We start from the raw sequence: 13713 nt of genomic DNA on the forward strand, positions 1-13713 counted from the left end.
CGTGCTTTCTGATTGGACAAATCCAGGAGCATGTTTCTAACCTTCTTTAAGTCGAATCGGGCGGAGCCCACTGTGACTGATTACAAGCTCTCCCTCTCTTCCAATCAGACCGCTATTCGGGAGTGTGCTTGCGTCCCATTCCCCTGGTGAGATGAGTGAGTCCTATGATTGGCTCTCCTTGTATGAGTGACAGCAGACGCATCTTATGGGCGCAAAGACGCGGCTGCGCTGCCCGGCACTGTCCGGCGCTGAGGGTTGAGCAGGAGGAGCCCGGAGCAGTCAGGGCGGCCGTCCTGCTCGGTGCCCGCCACCCCGCGCGCCGCCCGCACTATGGCCGCCCCGCCGCAGCTGCGGACTCTGCTCCTTGCGATCAACGCACTGTTGCGCAAGCGCCGCTACCACGCAGCGTTGTCCATGCTTAAGGGCTTCCGGAACGGGGCTGTGTGAGTCGGGCGGTGGGGCGGGGCAGGGGCTGAAGGACAGATCTGATGGGGTCGGAGAAGCGGGTTCTGGGGCCGGCGCCGCCGCGCTGTGCGCCCCTGAGCAGCCCTAGTGTGTCCCTAGGTCTCTCGGTGTCCAATATCGGCGCAGTGGGCGCTGGATTTTGGGTTCCGAGCGCCTTCTGAGCCGGGGCTCCCACTACGCTGTTTCTGGGTCTTCCGTGCTTTGCAACCTGGACCTCTTGCCTTGACTGCCTCCCATGCAGCCCGTCTCCCTTCATTTGGGCCCAGTTTCCCCTCTTTCGCCGCTGTGTGCCCTTGGGTCTAATGGGAAGCTGGACTCTGGCCTCTAGCCAGCCGGCGGCCCTGCCTCTCTGTGCTCCCTCCATTAAGCTGCGCGTGGGCTTTCATGCCGCTTCTCAATTCTCTTTTGTAAGTCCCTTCTGGCACAGGGGACTCCTGATAAGCCTCAGTCGTGATGTAAATGAAGCTGCAAATATTTGCTGAGCAAATTGAAGACCTGCAGAAGAGGTCTTGGGGTCATTTCCCCTGGCTGGTGCCAGGACGGGAGCTCAGCTTCCTTTAAACTTCATGCATAACAGCTATCATTTATTGAGAGCCTACTGTGCCAGAACTGGGGACGCATCAGAGAACAAACGGAAGATCTGCATGCTCTTGAAGTTGGCATTTTAGTGGCAGCATGGCATGATTGTGTGGATGTGACCACCTTGGTTTGAATCCTGGTGCCCCTTACCTGCGTGATCTTGAGCAAGTCTTTTAGCCTCTCTAAGCCTCAATTTCTATAAAATGGGGCTGATAATAGTACTTATATACTGTCAGAGGCTTGAGTCAGTATGTGTGAAATGCTTAGCACAGTGCCTGGTATGTATATAACTGTTGGCTGCTGTAATTATTGTTCTATTCACATGGATGTCTGACTGGCTCACTCCTTCACCTTGTTCAGGCCTCTGATTGTCACCTCCTCAATGAAGCCATCCCTGAACTTCCCACCTCCTTCCCTACTGAATTTTTCTCCATAATATTTACCACCATCTGACACTAAGTAGTTCACTTATGTATCCTGTTTTTCTATTGTCTTTCTCACTGGAAAGTGAGCTTCATGGTGATGCCAAAAGTCTTGGCTCTCAGTGCACCAATACCAAACAGAAACAGACAGAGATTTGGAGGAAAAGAAGAAGCTTTATTCTTTGCCAGGCAAAGGGGAAACACAGCCAGCTAGCACCTCAAGAACTGTGCCCCCCTTCTCTGGGGGATAAGGGCAAGGTTATATAGCCGGGCCTCATGGTCTGGTAGGTGATAAGGCTCAAAGTAATTAAGGTCTTGCATTTATCTTCTTCTTGCGTTATTTCCAAACAGTCACAGCTGGCCTCAGGCAGCCTGGTAATTGAGTCTGTTTGGTAATTGGGTCTGTTGGCCTCTGGGTTGTAGGCCTGCGACCTTCTTTCTGAAATGCAGAGGTTACAAGGGTTGATTTGCTACAAGGGAGTGCAGGGAGTGTAAATACCAGGTGCAGGATGTAATTCACATGTGGGAATCAGAGAGTGTTAGGGGCAGTGTGTAATTAACACAGAGTTAGGGACTGATAGGTACAGGATGTAATTCACATAGTGTCAGAGAATGTTAGAGGTTAGCTTTGTGAAGGACAAATCTAGTTACAGACACTACAGATTAGTAACAGTTAAAATAAAACTAGGATTGATTAACTCTTTCAGGCCTGTTTATGCTGTTTCCCCAGGCTGTTCATTGTTACTTTATTTTCCTTGTCTATCAGAAAAGTCTCATTTCTATTTTTGTTGCAACAATGGGGACAGAAAGTTTAATCTATTTTGTTCCTTGCTATATTCCTAGTACCTGGTACCCAGCAGGCTCTCAAATATTTACTGAATGAATGAATGTGCAAGGTAGGAATTGCCATTGTCCCCATTTTCTGGATGAGAAGACTGTGGCTCAGAGAGGAAGATTCATTGCTCATGGTCAAGTCACTTAGTCAGGGTCAGAGCCAGGATTCAAACCCAAGGATACCTGATCTCAATGCCAGGCTCTTGGCTTCCATGGGCACCCAGAGTCAGGGAGAAGGTGGTTCCCCCTGGGTCTGGCCAGATCATATCAGTCTTGCTTTGGTGTGATCAGGGTGGGGTGGGTCCTGAGATAACATCAGTGGGCCCAAGCCCATCTGTAAGGACCTGGAGTCAAAGTGGGGAGACTGATGATTAAATTACCATGACAATACCAGATGATCAGGAATGCTTTACAGAGGAGGTGATGGTGCCATTTTGAAGGTTGAGTTGGAATTTGCTGTGGGTGATAAGGGCATCTCAGGCAGAGGGAATGGTTTGAACAAAGGCCTGGAGGTGGAAAAGAATGTGCTGTTTGTCAAGAGAGGCCATCCATTCAGGGAGGCTGACTTGGATGACTGAGAACTGAGACGTATGAACTGTGTAAAATGTAACTCATTTTGATGCTCTACTCCTAAATATATCAATGTGCATCTCTGAAAATAAGAGCATTTTCCTATATGGCTAGATTATCGTAATTACATTTAAGAAATTAATCATAATCCTATAATGTTGACTGCTGTCCAGTTGATAGACAAATTGTTCCAGTTGTCCCCCAAATGTCCTCTATAGCAAGTTTGTCTAGACCAGGATCTTCCAGGATATCACACTGTACCTGCATATCGTTTAAATCCTTTTTAATCCAGAGCATCCCATTTTTCAAGATGCAGAGTGATCCTGTGAGAGGTAGTAAACTCACCTGAGTTTGAGGAGTTTGGGTAGGGGGCCAAGCAGATGTAGGGAGTTGGGGGCATTGTTCTGCTTGTGTCTGTGGTATAAGGAAGGAGCCTTTTAGCCCTGGCCAGCTGGAGGAAGCCGAGGGTCTCTTTATTCAGGGGAAAGATACATGACTTTGAGGAGGTGGGGCAGAGAGCTTGCTGGGGCCAGGATGAGGGCCCTGCCCACAGCTAGGCAGTGAGAAAATAAGCCATTCAGTGTGGCCACCACTACAGTAACACTGCTGTCACTTGATCATATTTTTTATTTGACTTATTTTTTGAAAATTATGTAGCATATTCACAAAAGGCATAAAAAGTTAGAACTTTTGAGAAGTTTACACACCTTGCTCTAACCAAGCATAGAGCACATATAGAGCCACCTCGTTCTTGTACAGCTGTGTGGTATTCATTCCACTGACTGCTGGGTCCATTATTTGTTTACCCAGTAACCCTCTGTGGATGGACACATGTTTGCTCTCAGTCTTCTGCTGTTTCAAGCAAGCCTCACAGATACTCATATGACAACAATATGGGGCTCATGACAGTTGTCTCAAGGAGGCTGCCAAAGATTTTTAGACCTTGTAGCCTGGTAAGATTGGGGCCAGACAGCAGGAGAACTTGGTGGGGCGAGGGGAAGTCCAATAAAGAAGAAAAAGAAAGGCAGAGACACTAATATTGGTTGAATTAGGAACTTTTACATGCGCTATGTCCTTAACTGCCAGAAGCAACTCTGAAATGGAGAATACTTTTAACTGATGGGAGAAGGGAGGCTCAGAGATGTTAAATGATTTATCCAAGTGTATACAGCAAAACAGGGCAGGGCTTTGGCACCAAATATTATTTCCTTTGTACTACCCACTTTGGTTTGGTTTTTTTTATTTTGGCCACACCATGTGGCATGCGGGGTCTTAGTTCCCACACCAGGGATCGAACCCGCACTGCCTGCATTGGAAGTGAGGAGTCTTAACCACTGGACTGCCAGGGAAGTCCCTGTACTACCCACTTTGAACCCAGATCTAACTTGAAAGCCAGCATTATTTTCCCTCCCAAAATGATGTCAGGATTAGGGATGGGGAGGGGGCACAGGGAGTCAGAAAGAAACTGATTCAGTGGTGCTGTAGTAACTGTTTTCTTTTGTTTCTACAGCTATGGAGTCAAAATCCGGGCCCCTCACGCACTGGTCATGACCTTTCTCTTCCGGAGTGGCAGGTACCCATCCCCTCTGCACACCCTTCAAACTGGGAGAGAATGTGGTCACCCCTCAGTGCCAGGACTGTTGCAGTAGCTTCCTAGCTGGGTCTAACCTGTCTGCACCACCACCTCCTAAAGTACAAGTCTGATTCTATTATCCCATCTCGAAAGTTCCCCTGGCTCCTCACTGTCCTCCAGAGAAGCCCAGCTTCCAGGTGTGGCCTTCAAGGCCCTCTGCAGCCTGACCTCAGGGGCATCCCCCCTACTCCCCCACGTCCACCCTGGGGTGCCCTTGGCACCAAGACTCACTGCCATTCATTCATGTGCCACATGTGGTTCTACCTCCTTACATTTCTCATGCAGTACCCCTCACCAGGAATGCCCTTTCCTCTTCCACCCCACCTTTATTTCCTTCCTAGCAACCCATACCAGTTCTCTGAGGATCTCTTTTTCAGGAAAACTGTTCATGACCTACCTTCTGCCCTTGTTCAGACTTCTTGGCCTTCCTCTGATCTCCCATAACTTCCCTCAAGAAACTTCTCAGAAATCACTTTGTGGTCTAGTTTTTAATGTATGTAGCCTCATCTGGAGCTTATAAGACTCACACATGGGGGACTTCCCTGGTGGCTCAGTGGTTAAGAATCTGCCTTCCAATGCAGGGGACGCAGGTTCAGTCTCTGGTCAGGGAACTAGATCCCACGTGCATGCCGCAACTAAGAGTTTGCATGACACAACTAAGGAGGCTGCAGGCTGTAACTAAGGAGCACATGTGCCACAACTATGGAGCCAGTGAGCTGCAACTAAGGAACCCATGGGCCACAACTAAGGAGCCCATGAACCGCAACTGAGGAGCACACATGCTGCAACTAAGGAGCCCGCCTGCCACCGCTAAGACCTGGTACAACCAAAAAAAAAAAAAAGAATCACACGTGGACACCCTATTACTCAAATCCAGCTTGCGAGATTTTTTCTGTTTTTTTTTTTTTTTTTTTTTGGGCCATGCTGCACAGCATGCGGGATTTTAGTTCCCCCACCAGGGATCAAACCTGCGTCCCCTGCAGTGGAAGCATGGAGTCTTAACCACTGGACCACCGGGGAAGTCCCTGTAAGATCTTTTCTTTATGTATTTTTCCTTTTTATTTATTTATTCATTTTTATTTATTTATTATTTTTGGCTGTGTTGGGTCTTCGTTGCTGTGCACGGGCTTTCTCTAGTTGAGGCGAGTGGGGGCTACTCTTCGTTGCAGCGCGCGGGCTTCTCATCACAGTGGCTTTTCTTGTTGCAGGGTACGGGCTCTAGAGCGGGCGGGCTTCAGTAGATGCAGCGCATGGGCTCAGTAGTTGTGGCTCGTGGACTCTGGAGCACAGGCTTAGTAGTTGTGGCGCACGGGCTTAGTTGCTTCGCGGCATGTGGGATCTTCCCGGACCAGGGCTCGAACCTGTGTCCCCTGCATTGGCAGGCGGATTCTTAACCACTGCGTCACCAGGGAAGCCCTGTATTTTTCCTTTTTTAAATTTATTTTTGTTTTAGTTTTTGCCCTCCGAATCATTTTTTTAAATTGAACTCATTCATTCATTCAGTAAATATTTATTGAGCATGTGCCAGACACTCAAAGATTATTATTATTTTTTTTTAATAAATTTATTTATTTTATTTATTTATTTTTGGCTGCACTGGATCTTCGTTGCTGCGCGTGGGCTTTCTCTAGCTGTGGCAAGCAGGGGCTACTCTTCATTGCAGTGCACAGGCTTCTCATTGCGGTGGCTTCTCTTGTGGCGGAGCGCGGGCTCTAGGACGCCCAGGCTTCAATAGTTTTGGCGTGCTGGCTCAGTAGTTGTGGCTCGCGGTCTCTAGAGCACAGGTTTGGTAGTTGTGGCGCACGGGCTTAGTTGCTCCGCAGCATGTGGGATCTTCCCGGACCAGGGCTGGAACCCGTGTTCCCTGCATTGGCAGGCAGATTCTCAACCACTGCGCCACCAGGGAAGCCCCCAGACACTGTTTTTAGGTGCTGGAGATACAGCAGTGAAAAGAAACAGAGAATGATCACTTCCCTTGTAAAGCTTGCATTCTAGCAAGGAGTAGCAGAAAATAAACATAATAAGGAAAGTATATGGTATGTTAGAAAATTGTATGGGCTGTGGGAAAGAAATATTAGAGCAGGGAAAGAGGGAAAGGGGATCCAGAGTGCTGGAGGAGGGGCAGGCTGCAGAACTAAATAGGGAAGGCCTCAGTGAGAAAGTGACATTCAAGTAAAGACTTGAAGGAGATGGAAGAGTTGGCCAAGTGGGTATCAAGGGAAAGAGTGTTTCAGGCCAAGGGAACAGCCAGTGCAAGGGTCCTGAGGTGGGATCATGCCTGGTGAGTTTGAGGAGGCTGCAGCAGAGGGATTGCAGGGGAGAAAACAAAGAGAGGAAGGTCACAGGGGTAACCTAGGCCCATCCTGTCCAGCTTTAGGTCATAGAGAGGAGTTTGGCTTTTCCTTTAAGGGAAACAGGAAATTGTTTTAAGAATTTGTATAGGGACATGCCACTATTTGACTTATCTTTTAATAGTGAGAGAGTGAAGAGTTTGCTGCTAGGGGTCAAGGGCAGAAGTAGGTGTAAAGTAGGAGGCTGTGGCAATAATCCAGTTGAGTAACTGTGGTGGCCCAGACCTTGACGGTGGCAGTGGAGGTGAGAGGTGTTCAGATTCTAGAAACATTTTGAAGGGAGGATTAGTGCCAACACTTGACAAGTGGGAAATCCAGCTTGCCTTAGAACTGTCAGTGCTGGGCCCATGTTCCTATGGGGTGAGAGCCAGCTGACTCCTGGCTCTCTCCACTCACCTGGCAGACTTCCACACGTCCCAGAAGACACACTTCAAGGTCCTTCTCCAGCCTTGAGGGCCCTTGCGTTTGCCTGCCCTGAACTGATCTCCCAGAATACAGTCTGCTCCTCTCCCTGGTTCTCCTCACTGCCCCCTAGTGATTTTTTAAAGATAAATCAAATCATCTGTCCTACTTAAATGTTCGCTTCTCTCAGGATAAAGACAAAACTTAGCATAGCCCCGCCCCTCCCCCACAGCTTTTGCCCCGCATATTTTCTGCTCAGGCCTTAATGGTTTCTCTCTGTTCCTTTACTCCCCATTCTCTGTCCCTCCTCGGGACCTTTGCACGTGCTGATCCACCCCCTGGGATGCAACTCCTCTCCCCTCCTGACCTCACTGACTCCTCATTCTTCACACCCCAGGATCATGTCTTGTCAAGGTCAAAGTTTGACCTTTGTGTTGTGATTATTCATTTCATAATTCCCTCTCCCATTAGATCATAAACCTCATGAAGGCAGCAAGCAGATCTCTTTTTTCTCAGACTTGTATCCCCAGATCCAGCACATAGTACATACTCACTCGCTCATTCATTTCTTCACATATTCACTCCAAAAAAAATATTTATTGAGCACCTACTATGTGCCAGGCCTTGTACTGGGGGCTGAGGATGAACAAGCCAGATGTAGACACCACTCTCTGGTAGCTTCCATTGGGATGGGGTGGGAGTGGTGGGAGATAATAAGCAAGTATATAAATGTCAGGTGGTGATAAGAGCTATGAAAGAAAAGAAAAGTTGGGTAAGGGAACAGAATACGATGGGCGTTCTTTTATGTAGAGTGGTCAGGGAAGACCTCTCGGAGGAAGTGGCTTGGAGTCAAGGCCGGAATCGAGTGAGGGAGCAGCCCCAAGGAGATGGAGCCTAGAGGCCTGGGGTTGAATGAGCATCAGCCCATGAGCTCCTTGCCTGGGTCAGTTTTGTGTGCCAGGTGGGTGAGTGCCCTGGGGGCGGCTGGGCCTGCACTCATGGCGGCTCCCTGTGTTTGTGCAGCCTCCGGGAGAAGCTGTGGGCTATCCTGCAGGCCACGTACACTCACTCCCGGAACCTGGCCAGCTTTGTGTTCACTTACAAGGGTCTCTGCGCCCTGCAGTCCCACCTCCAGGGCGAGACCTACCAGGTGCACTCATTCGTGGCTGCCTTCCTTGGGGGCGTCCTGGTGTTTGGAAACAACAATAACATCAACAGCCAGGTAAAGGCCCTCTGCTGGATGTGGGTTGGGGAGAGGGGTGGAGGTGGAGCATGGGACAGGATTCAGGTATAGAGTTGGGGATGGGAGTCAAAGAAGACAAGCTCTTGGTTCCCTTCCATGTCCGAGGGTCTGTGGTTCACCAGTCCCTGTGTGACCTTGGGAAGGTCACTTCCCCCTCAGTTTCCCGCTCTGTTAACCAGGTGCCTTGTTGGAATTCCATGATTTCCAAAATCAATGTGTGTGCAGCTCTCTGGGGCAAAGATTTGAAAAAACAAAACAAAAGAAAACAAAAACACAAAACACCACTCTGCAGTGAAGTGAGAAAAAAACATGACCCTGGAGTAAGATTTTCATAAAACAAAACTTAATACATTCAAAGAATTGTCTCTGGTTCTGTAACTTGCCCTTTTTTCTGGGTTAAAGTTCTGTTTTTTAATGAGGTGATGAAACTGAATGCTAATCGTTGCTGCTGCTCCTGTTTTAGCATCCTTCTTGGGCAATACGAAAGTTGGCAGTCTTTCCAATTTGCCTCCCTCAAATTTCTTAAATTATAAAAATAATATTTTATTTTCACATTTTAAATAATGCAAACTAAGCACCCCCTATGTGCCTGGCACATTTCTGGGTGCTTAGGATACATCATGATAAAATTAGAAAATAAACTGGAAAGAAAGTTCCTGTCCCCCACCAACTGTCCAGCCACTGTCCAGAGATAGTCACTTTTTTAAAATTAATTTTTATTGGAGTATAGTTGATTTACAATGTTGTGTTAGTTTCTGCTGCACAGCAAAGTGTATCAGTTATGCATACACATATAGACAATCACTTTAACTGTGTATTGTGTAGCCTTTCAGAACTTGTCTGTGCTTGTGTCAGTGTACATAGTAGGAGTTTTCCACCAATTGAGATCATACTACGTTTTTTTTCATGTAACAGTCAGTGTATCTTGGAGGCCTCTCTTGTCAGTCCCTTATCCTTTATAACATCAGTAGAGCCCTCGGCTGATGGGATGGACCAGCCTTGATTTCACAGTCTCCTCTGGATGGACATTTAGGGGCTCTTAACTTTTGGCCATCACACACACACACTGCAGTCTACATCTTTGTTCAGACATCTTCCTGTACTTATGTTAGTCTGTCCGTAAGTTCCTAGACATGGAACTGTGGAATCTAAGGATATGAGCATTTTGTATTTGGGGAAAGTTTCCCCAATTTTGTTTTTTTGATAGAAATTTCACTTGTCTGTGAACTTCCAAAGTCTAGGAATCCTGGACACACCCATCTCCTTCCCTCTCCCCTCCTTTCCCTGACCCCTGGCAACAGCTGCTCTGACCTCCATTTCAAAAATGTTGTCATTTCAAAAATGTTATATGATAGACATTTCTCCAGAGAAGACATACGGATGGCCAACAGGCACATGAAAAGATGCTCCACATCGCTAATTATTAGAGAAATGCAAATCAAAACTATAGTGAGGTATCACTTCACACCAGTCAGAATGGCCATCATCAAAAAGTCTACAAATAACAAATGCTGGAGAGGGTGTGGAGAGAAGGGAACCTTCCTACACTGTTGGTGGGAATGTAAATTGGTGCAGCCACTATGGAGAACAGTATGGAGTTTCCTTAAAAAACTAAAAATAGAATTACCATATGATCCAGCAATCCCACTCCTGGGTGTATATCTGGAAAAGACGAAAACTCTAATTTGAAAAGATACATTCACCCCAGTGTTCATAGCAGTACTGTTTGTAAGACATGGAAGCAACCTAAATGTCTGTTGACAGATGAATGGATAAAGAAGATGTGGTATATATATATACAATGGAATATTACTCAACCATAAAAAAGAACGAAATAATGCCATTTGCAGCAAAATGGATGGACCTAGAGATTATCATACTAAGTGAAATAAGTCAGACAGAGAAAGGCAAATACCATATGATGTCGCTTACATGTGGAATCTAAAAAAATGATACAAATGAACTTATTTACAAAACAGAAACAGACTCAGAGACATAGAAAACAAACTTATGGTTGCCAAAGGGGAAGGGGTGGGGGAGGCATAAATTAGGAGTTTGGGATTAACAGATACACACTACTGTGTATAAAGTAGATAAACAACAAGGACCTACTGTATAGCACAGGGAACTCTATTCAATATCTTGTAATGACCTTTAATGGAAAAGAATCTGAAAAAGAATATATATACATATATATGTATATGTGTGTGTGTATAGCTGAATCACTTTGCTGTACACCTGAAACAAACACAACATTGTAAATCAACTATACTTCAATTTAAAAAGATGTTATATAAATGGAGTCATTGTAGTATGTAACCTTTGAGGATTGGCTTTTTTCACTCAGCATCATTTCCTGGCAATTCATCCAAGTTATTGTATGTATTAGCTGTTCATTCCTTTTCATTGCCGAGTAGTGTTCCATGGTATGGATATACCTGTTGAAGAACATCTGGGTTGTTTCCAGTCTTTGGCTATTAGGCATGCAGCTACTCAGAACATTCTTGTACGTGTTTTTGGTGAGCATAAGTTTTCACTTCTGGGGTAAACACCCAGGAGTGCAATTGCTGGGTCATATGGTACATACATACTTAGTTTCATAAGAAACTGCTGAAGCATTTCCAGAGTGATTGTACTGTTTTACATTCCTATCAGGAATATATGCGTGATCCAGTTTCTTCACATCCTAGCTGGCATGTGGTTTATTACATTTCAAATTTTAGACATTTTGATAGGTGTATAGTGCTATCTCATTGTGGTTTTAATTTGCATGTCCCTGATGCCTAGTGAAGTTGAACCTTTTTACATGTGCCTATTTTCCTTCTGTGTAACCTCTTCAGTGAAATAACTGTTTGTGTCTTTTGTCCATTTTCTAACTGGATTGTTTCTTCACTGTTGAGCTTTGAGAGTTTCTAAAAATATATTCCAGATACTAGTTTTTGTCAGATATGTGTTTGTAAATATTTTCTCCCAGTCAAGCTTTTCTTTTCTACCTCTTCACATGGGCTTTCACAGTGGAAAAATTCTGAGTTTTGATGAAATCCAGTTTATTAATTTTTTTCTTTTATGGATTGCGTTTTTTGTTGTCGAGCTACCTTTTAGTTTCGAGCCATGGAAATATATTCATTTTTCAGATTTTTTAATGAAAAAGAATAATAAATTAAAGCCATCAACAGTCACATTGAAATGCCTGCTACGTAACTGTTTCAAGTCACCCGGCGCGCAGGTGGCACCCCAGGGTGGCAGAAGGTTCCCGGTGGCTGGGCCCACCTGTAACCCCCACCTCCCTGTCATTCCCTCCCTCAGATCAATATGTACCTGATGTCACGCCTCCTGTTTGCCCTGTGCCGCCTGGGCGTGGGGAAGGGCTACATCCCTGAGCCCAGGTGGGACCCGTTCCCGTTGTTCACCGGGCTACTGTGGGGGCTGGTCCTGTGGCTCTTCGAGTACCACCGGCCCACGCTGCAGCCCTCTCTGCAGTCCTCCATGACCTACCTGTACGAGGACAGCAACGTGTGGCATGACCTCTCGGACTTCCTCATCTACAGCAAGAGGCGCCCCTCCGAGTAACTAGGCCCCAAGGTGCTCATGGAGGCTCCCGCACCCAAGTCACCTCCGGTGGGCTCAGCTCGAGATTGGCTCCATCAGCGAATCATCCCAGGGGATCCGGCCTTTTCAAGACCCGGGGTGCGAATCATCCCAGGGGATCCGGCCTTTTCAAGACCCGGGGTCTCAGACTCTTTTATTAGCCCGGGGTTCCATTTGCCGAAGTGAAAGCACTGATTTTCAGACCCCATTAGGTACTCTTGAATGGTGGAATGAGCCGCCAGATCAGGCTGAGGAGCCTTGGGCGCGGTGACAGCTGTGCCGCTGACTCTGTGAGACCAGGGAAAGTCACACCCCACCCTGAGCCTCAGGGGTCATCGCACTCAGAGGAGGGCCCTGAAGTCTCTTTCTGGTGGGTATGTTTTCCGACCGTTCTTCTGGAACAGAGGGCTCCTGGCTGGTGGGCAGTGGGTTGCAAATGCGTTTTTAGAAAATATTCAGTTCCTCGTCTTAGGTGTTCTACTGGAGAAGCTCTAGCGTTTCCACTGTCCAATAGAAACACGATGTGAGTCATAGACGTGATTGAAATTTTTTTAGTAGCCACATTTTTTAAAAAGTGGAGGAAATTCCCTGGCGGTCCAGTGGTTAGGACTCCGAGCTTTCACTGCCGAGGGCACGGGTTCAATCCCTGGTTGGGGAACTAAGATCCCACAAGTCGTGGGGTGTGGCCAAAAAAAAAAAAAAGTGGGGAGGAAAGAAGCAGGTGAGATAAACCTTAATCATATCTTTTAACCCAGTATTTCTAAAATATTATCATTTTAACATGTAATAAATATAAAAGTTACTGAGATATTTTACATTCTTTTTTCTTGTAGTAAGTCATCAAAATCAGGTGTGTGTTTTACACTTACAGCATTTCTCAATTTCAACCAGCCGCATTTCAAGTGCTTATTAGTAGCCACATGTGGCTACTGGCTACTGTTTTGGATAGCACAGATATAGTATACCCTCGCAGAAAATTCTAGTGGACAGTGCAGATATAGAGCTAGAAGACGTGGGTTTGAGTCCCCACTCCACCACTGTGTAACCTTGGGGAAGGTTCTTCTCAGAGGCTCAGTTTCTAGTAAAATGAGGATAATCATAGTAATACCTGGTGTCCACATTGGACTTGTGTAACTACAGCGGCTGCTTCTACTAATTACATCCATGTAGTGAGCTCCTACTTCCTCTTGGGTGCTTTGCACTAATTATTTTTAATCCATTCAAAGACCTTGCAGGTATGTATTTGGATCTCCATTTCACAGATGTGGAAACTGAGAATCAGAGAAGAGAAGTAACTTGCCCAAGGTAATACAACTAATAGTATGACAGCCAAACCAGGGTTTGAACCCAGATCTATGTGATTTCAAAGCTCATGTTTTTTTCAGTGCCTTACTTTAAATTTAGAAACCTAAACTATGCTATGCAAATGTTAGCTAGTTATAGGGGTGCAAACTCAAATGCCTATAGGGGCCTGGCAAGTGGCATAAATGATAATGTTCTGGGTGCTATGCATTTGGGAGTGACAGGGACGTGGGGAACTGGAGACTCGTGTGCCAGACTGATTTTTGAAAACCACCAAGCTGGACAGATCAAACAGGTCTCCAGGAGATTTGGTCCATGGACAAC

At 46.3% G+C, this 13713-nt stretch overlaps 1 protein-coding gene across 2 annotated transcripts; it reads left to right on the plus strand.

Moving 5' to 3' along the window:
- The first annotated feature begins 182 nt into the window (after positions 1 to 182).
- On the plus strand, positions 183 to 12897 carry PXMP4 (peroxisomal membrane protein 4). Of its 2 annotated transcripts, XM_082358940.1 has the most exons (4): positions 213 to 443; positions 4381 to 4443; positions 8280 to 8478; positions 11806 to 12897. In XM_082358940.1, exons 1-4 carry the CDS (start codon positions 331 to 333, stop codon positions 12067 to 12069), a joined length of 639 nt encoding a protein of 212 aa, XP_082215066.1. In that variant the 5' UTR covers positions 213 to 330; the 3' UTR covers positions 12070 to 12897. The 2 variants fall into 2 exon arrangements, with proteins under 2 accessions (XP_082215067.1, XP_082215066.1); XM_082358941.1 differs by lacking the exon at positions 8280 to 8478 and having other exon boundaries at positions 183 to 443; positions 11806 to 11969.
- Positions 12898 to 13713: the final 816 nt, after the last annotated feature.

Source organism: Balaenoptera borealis, assembly GCF_965194805.1.
Source record: "Balaenoptera borealis genome assembly, chromosome: 16".
Classification (NCBI taxonomy): domain Eukaryota; kingdom Metazoa; phylum Chordata; class Mammalia; order Artiodactyla; family Balaenopteridae; genus Balaenoptera; species Balaenoptera borealis.

What these genes read in the sequence shown, in the direction of transcription:
- PXMP4 (XM_082358940.1), top strand. Translation starts at nt 331, where the DNA reads ATGGCCGCCCCGCCGCAGCTGCGGACTCTGCTCCTTGCGATCAACGCA. An exon ending in GGCTTCCGGAACGGGGCTGT is followed by an intron (nt 444 to 4,380) that starts GTGAGTCGGGCG and finishes TTGTTTCTACAG; the next exon opens with CTATGGAGTCAAAATCCGGG. An exon ending in ACAATAACATCAACAGCCAG is followed by an intron (nt 8,479 to 11,805) that starts GTAAAGGCCCTC and finishes TCCCTCCCTCAG; the next exon opens with ATCAATATGTACCTGATGTC.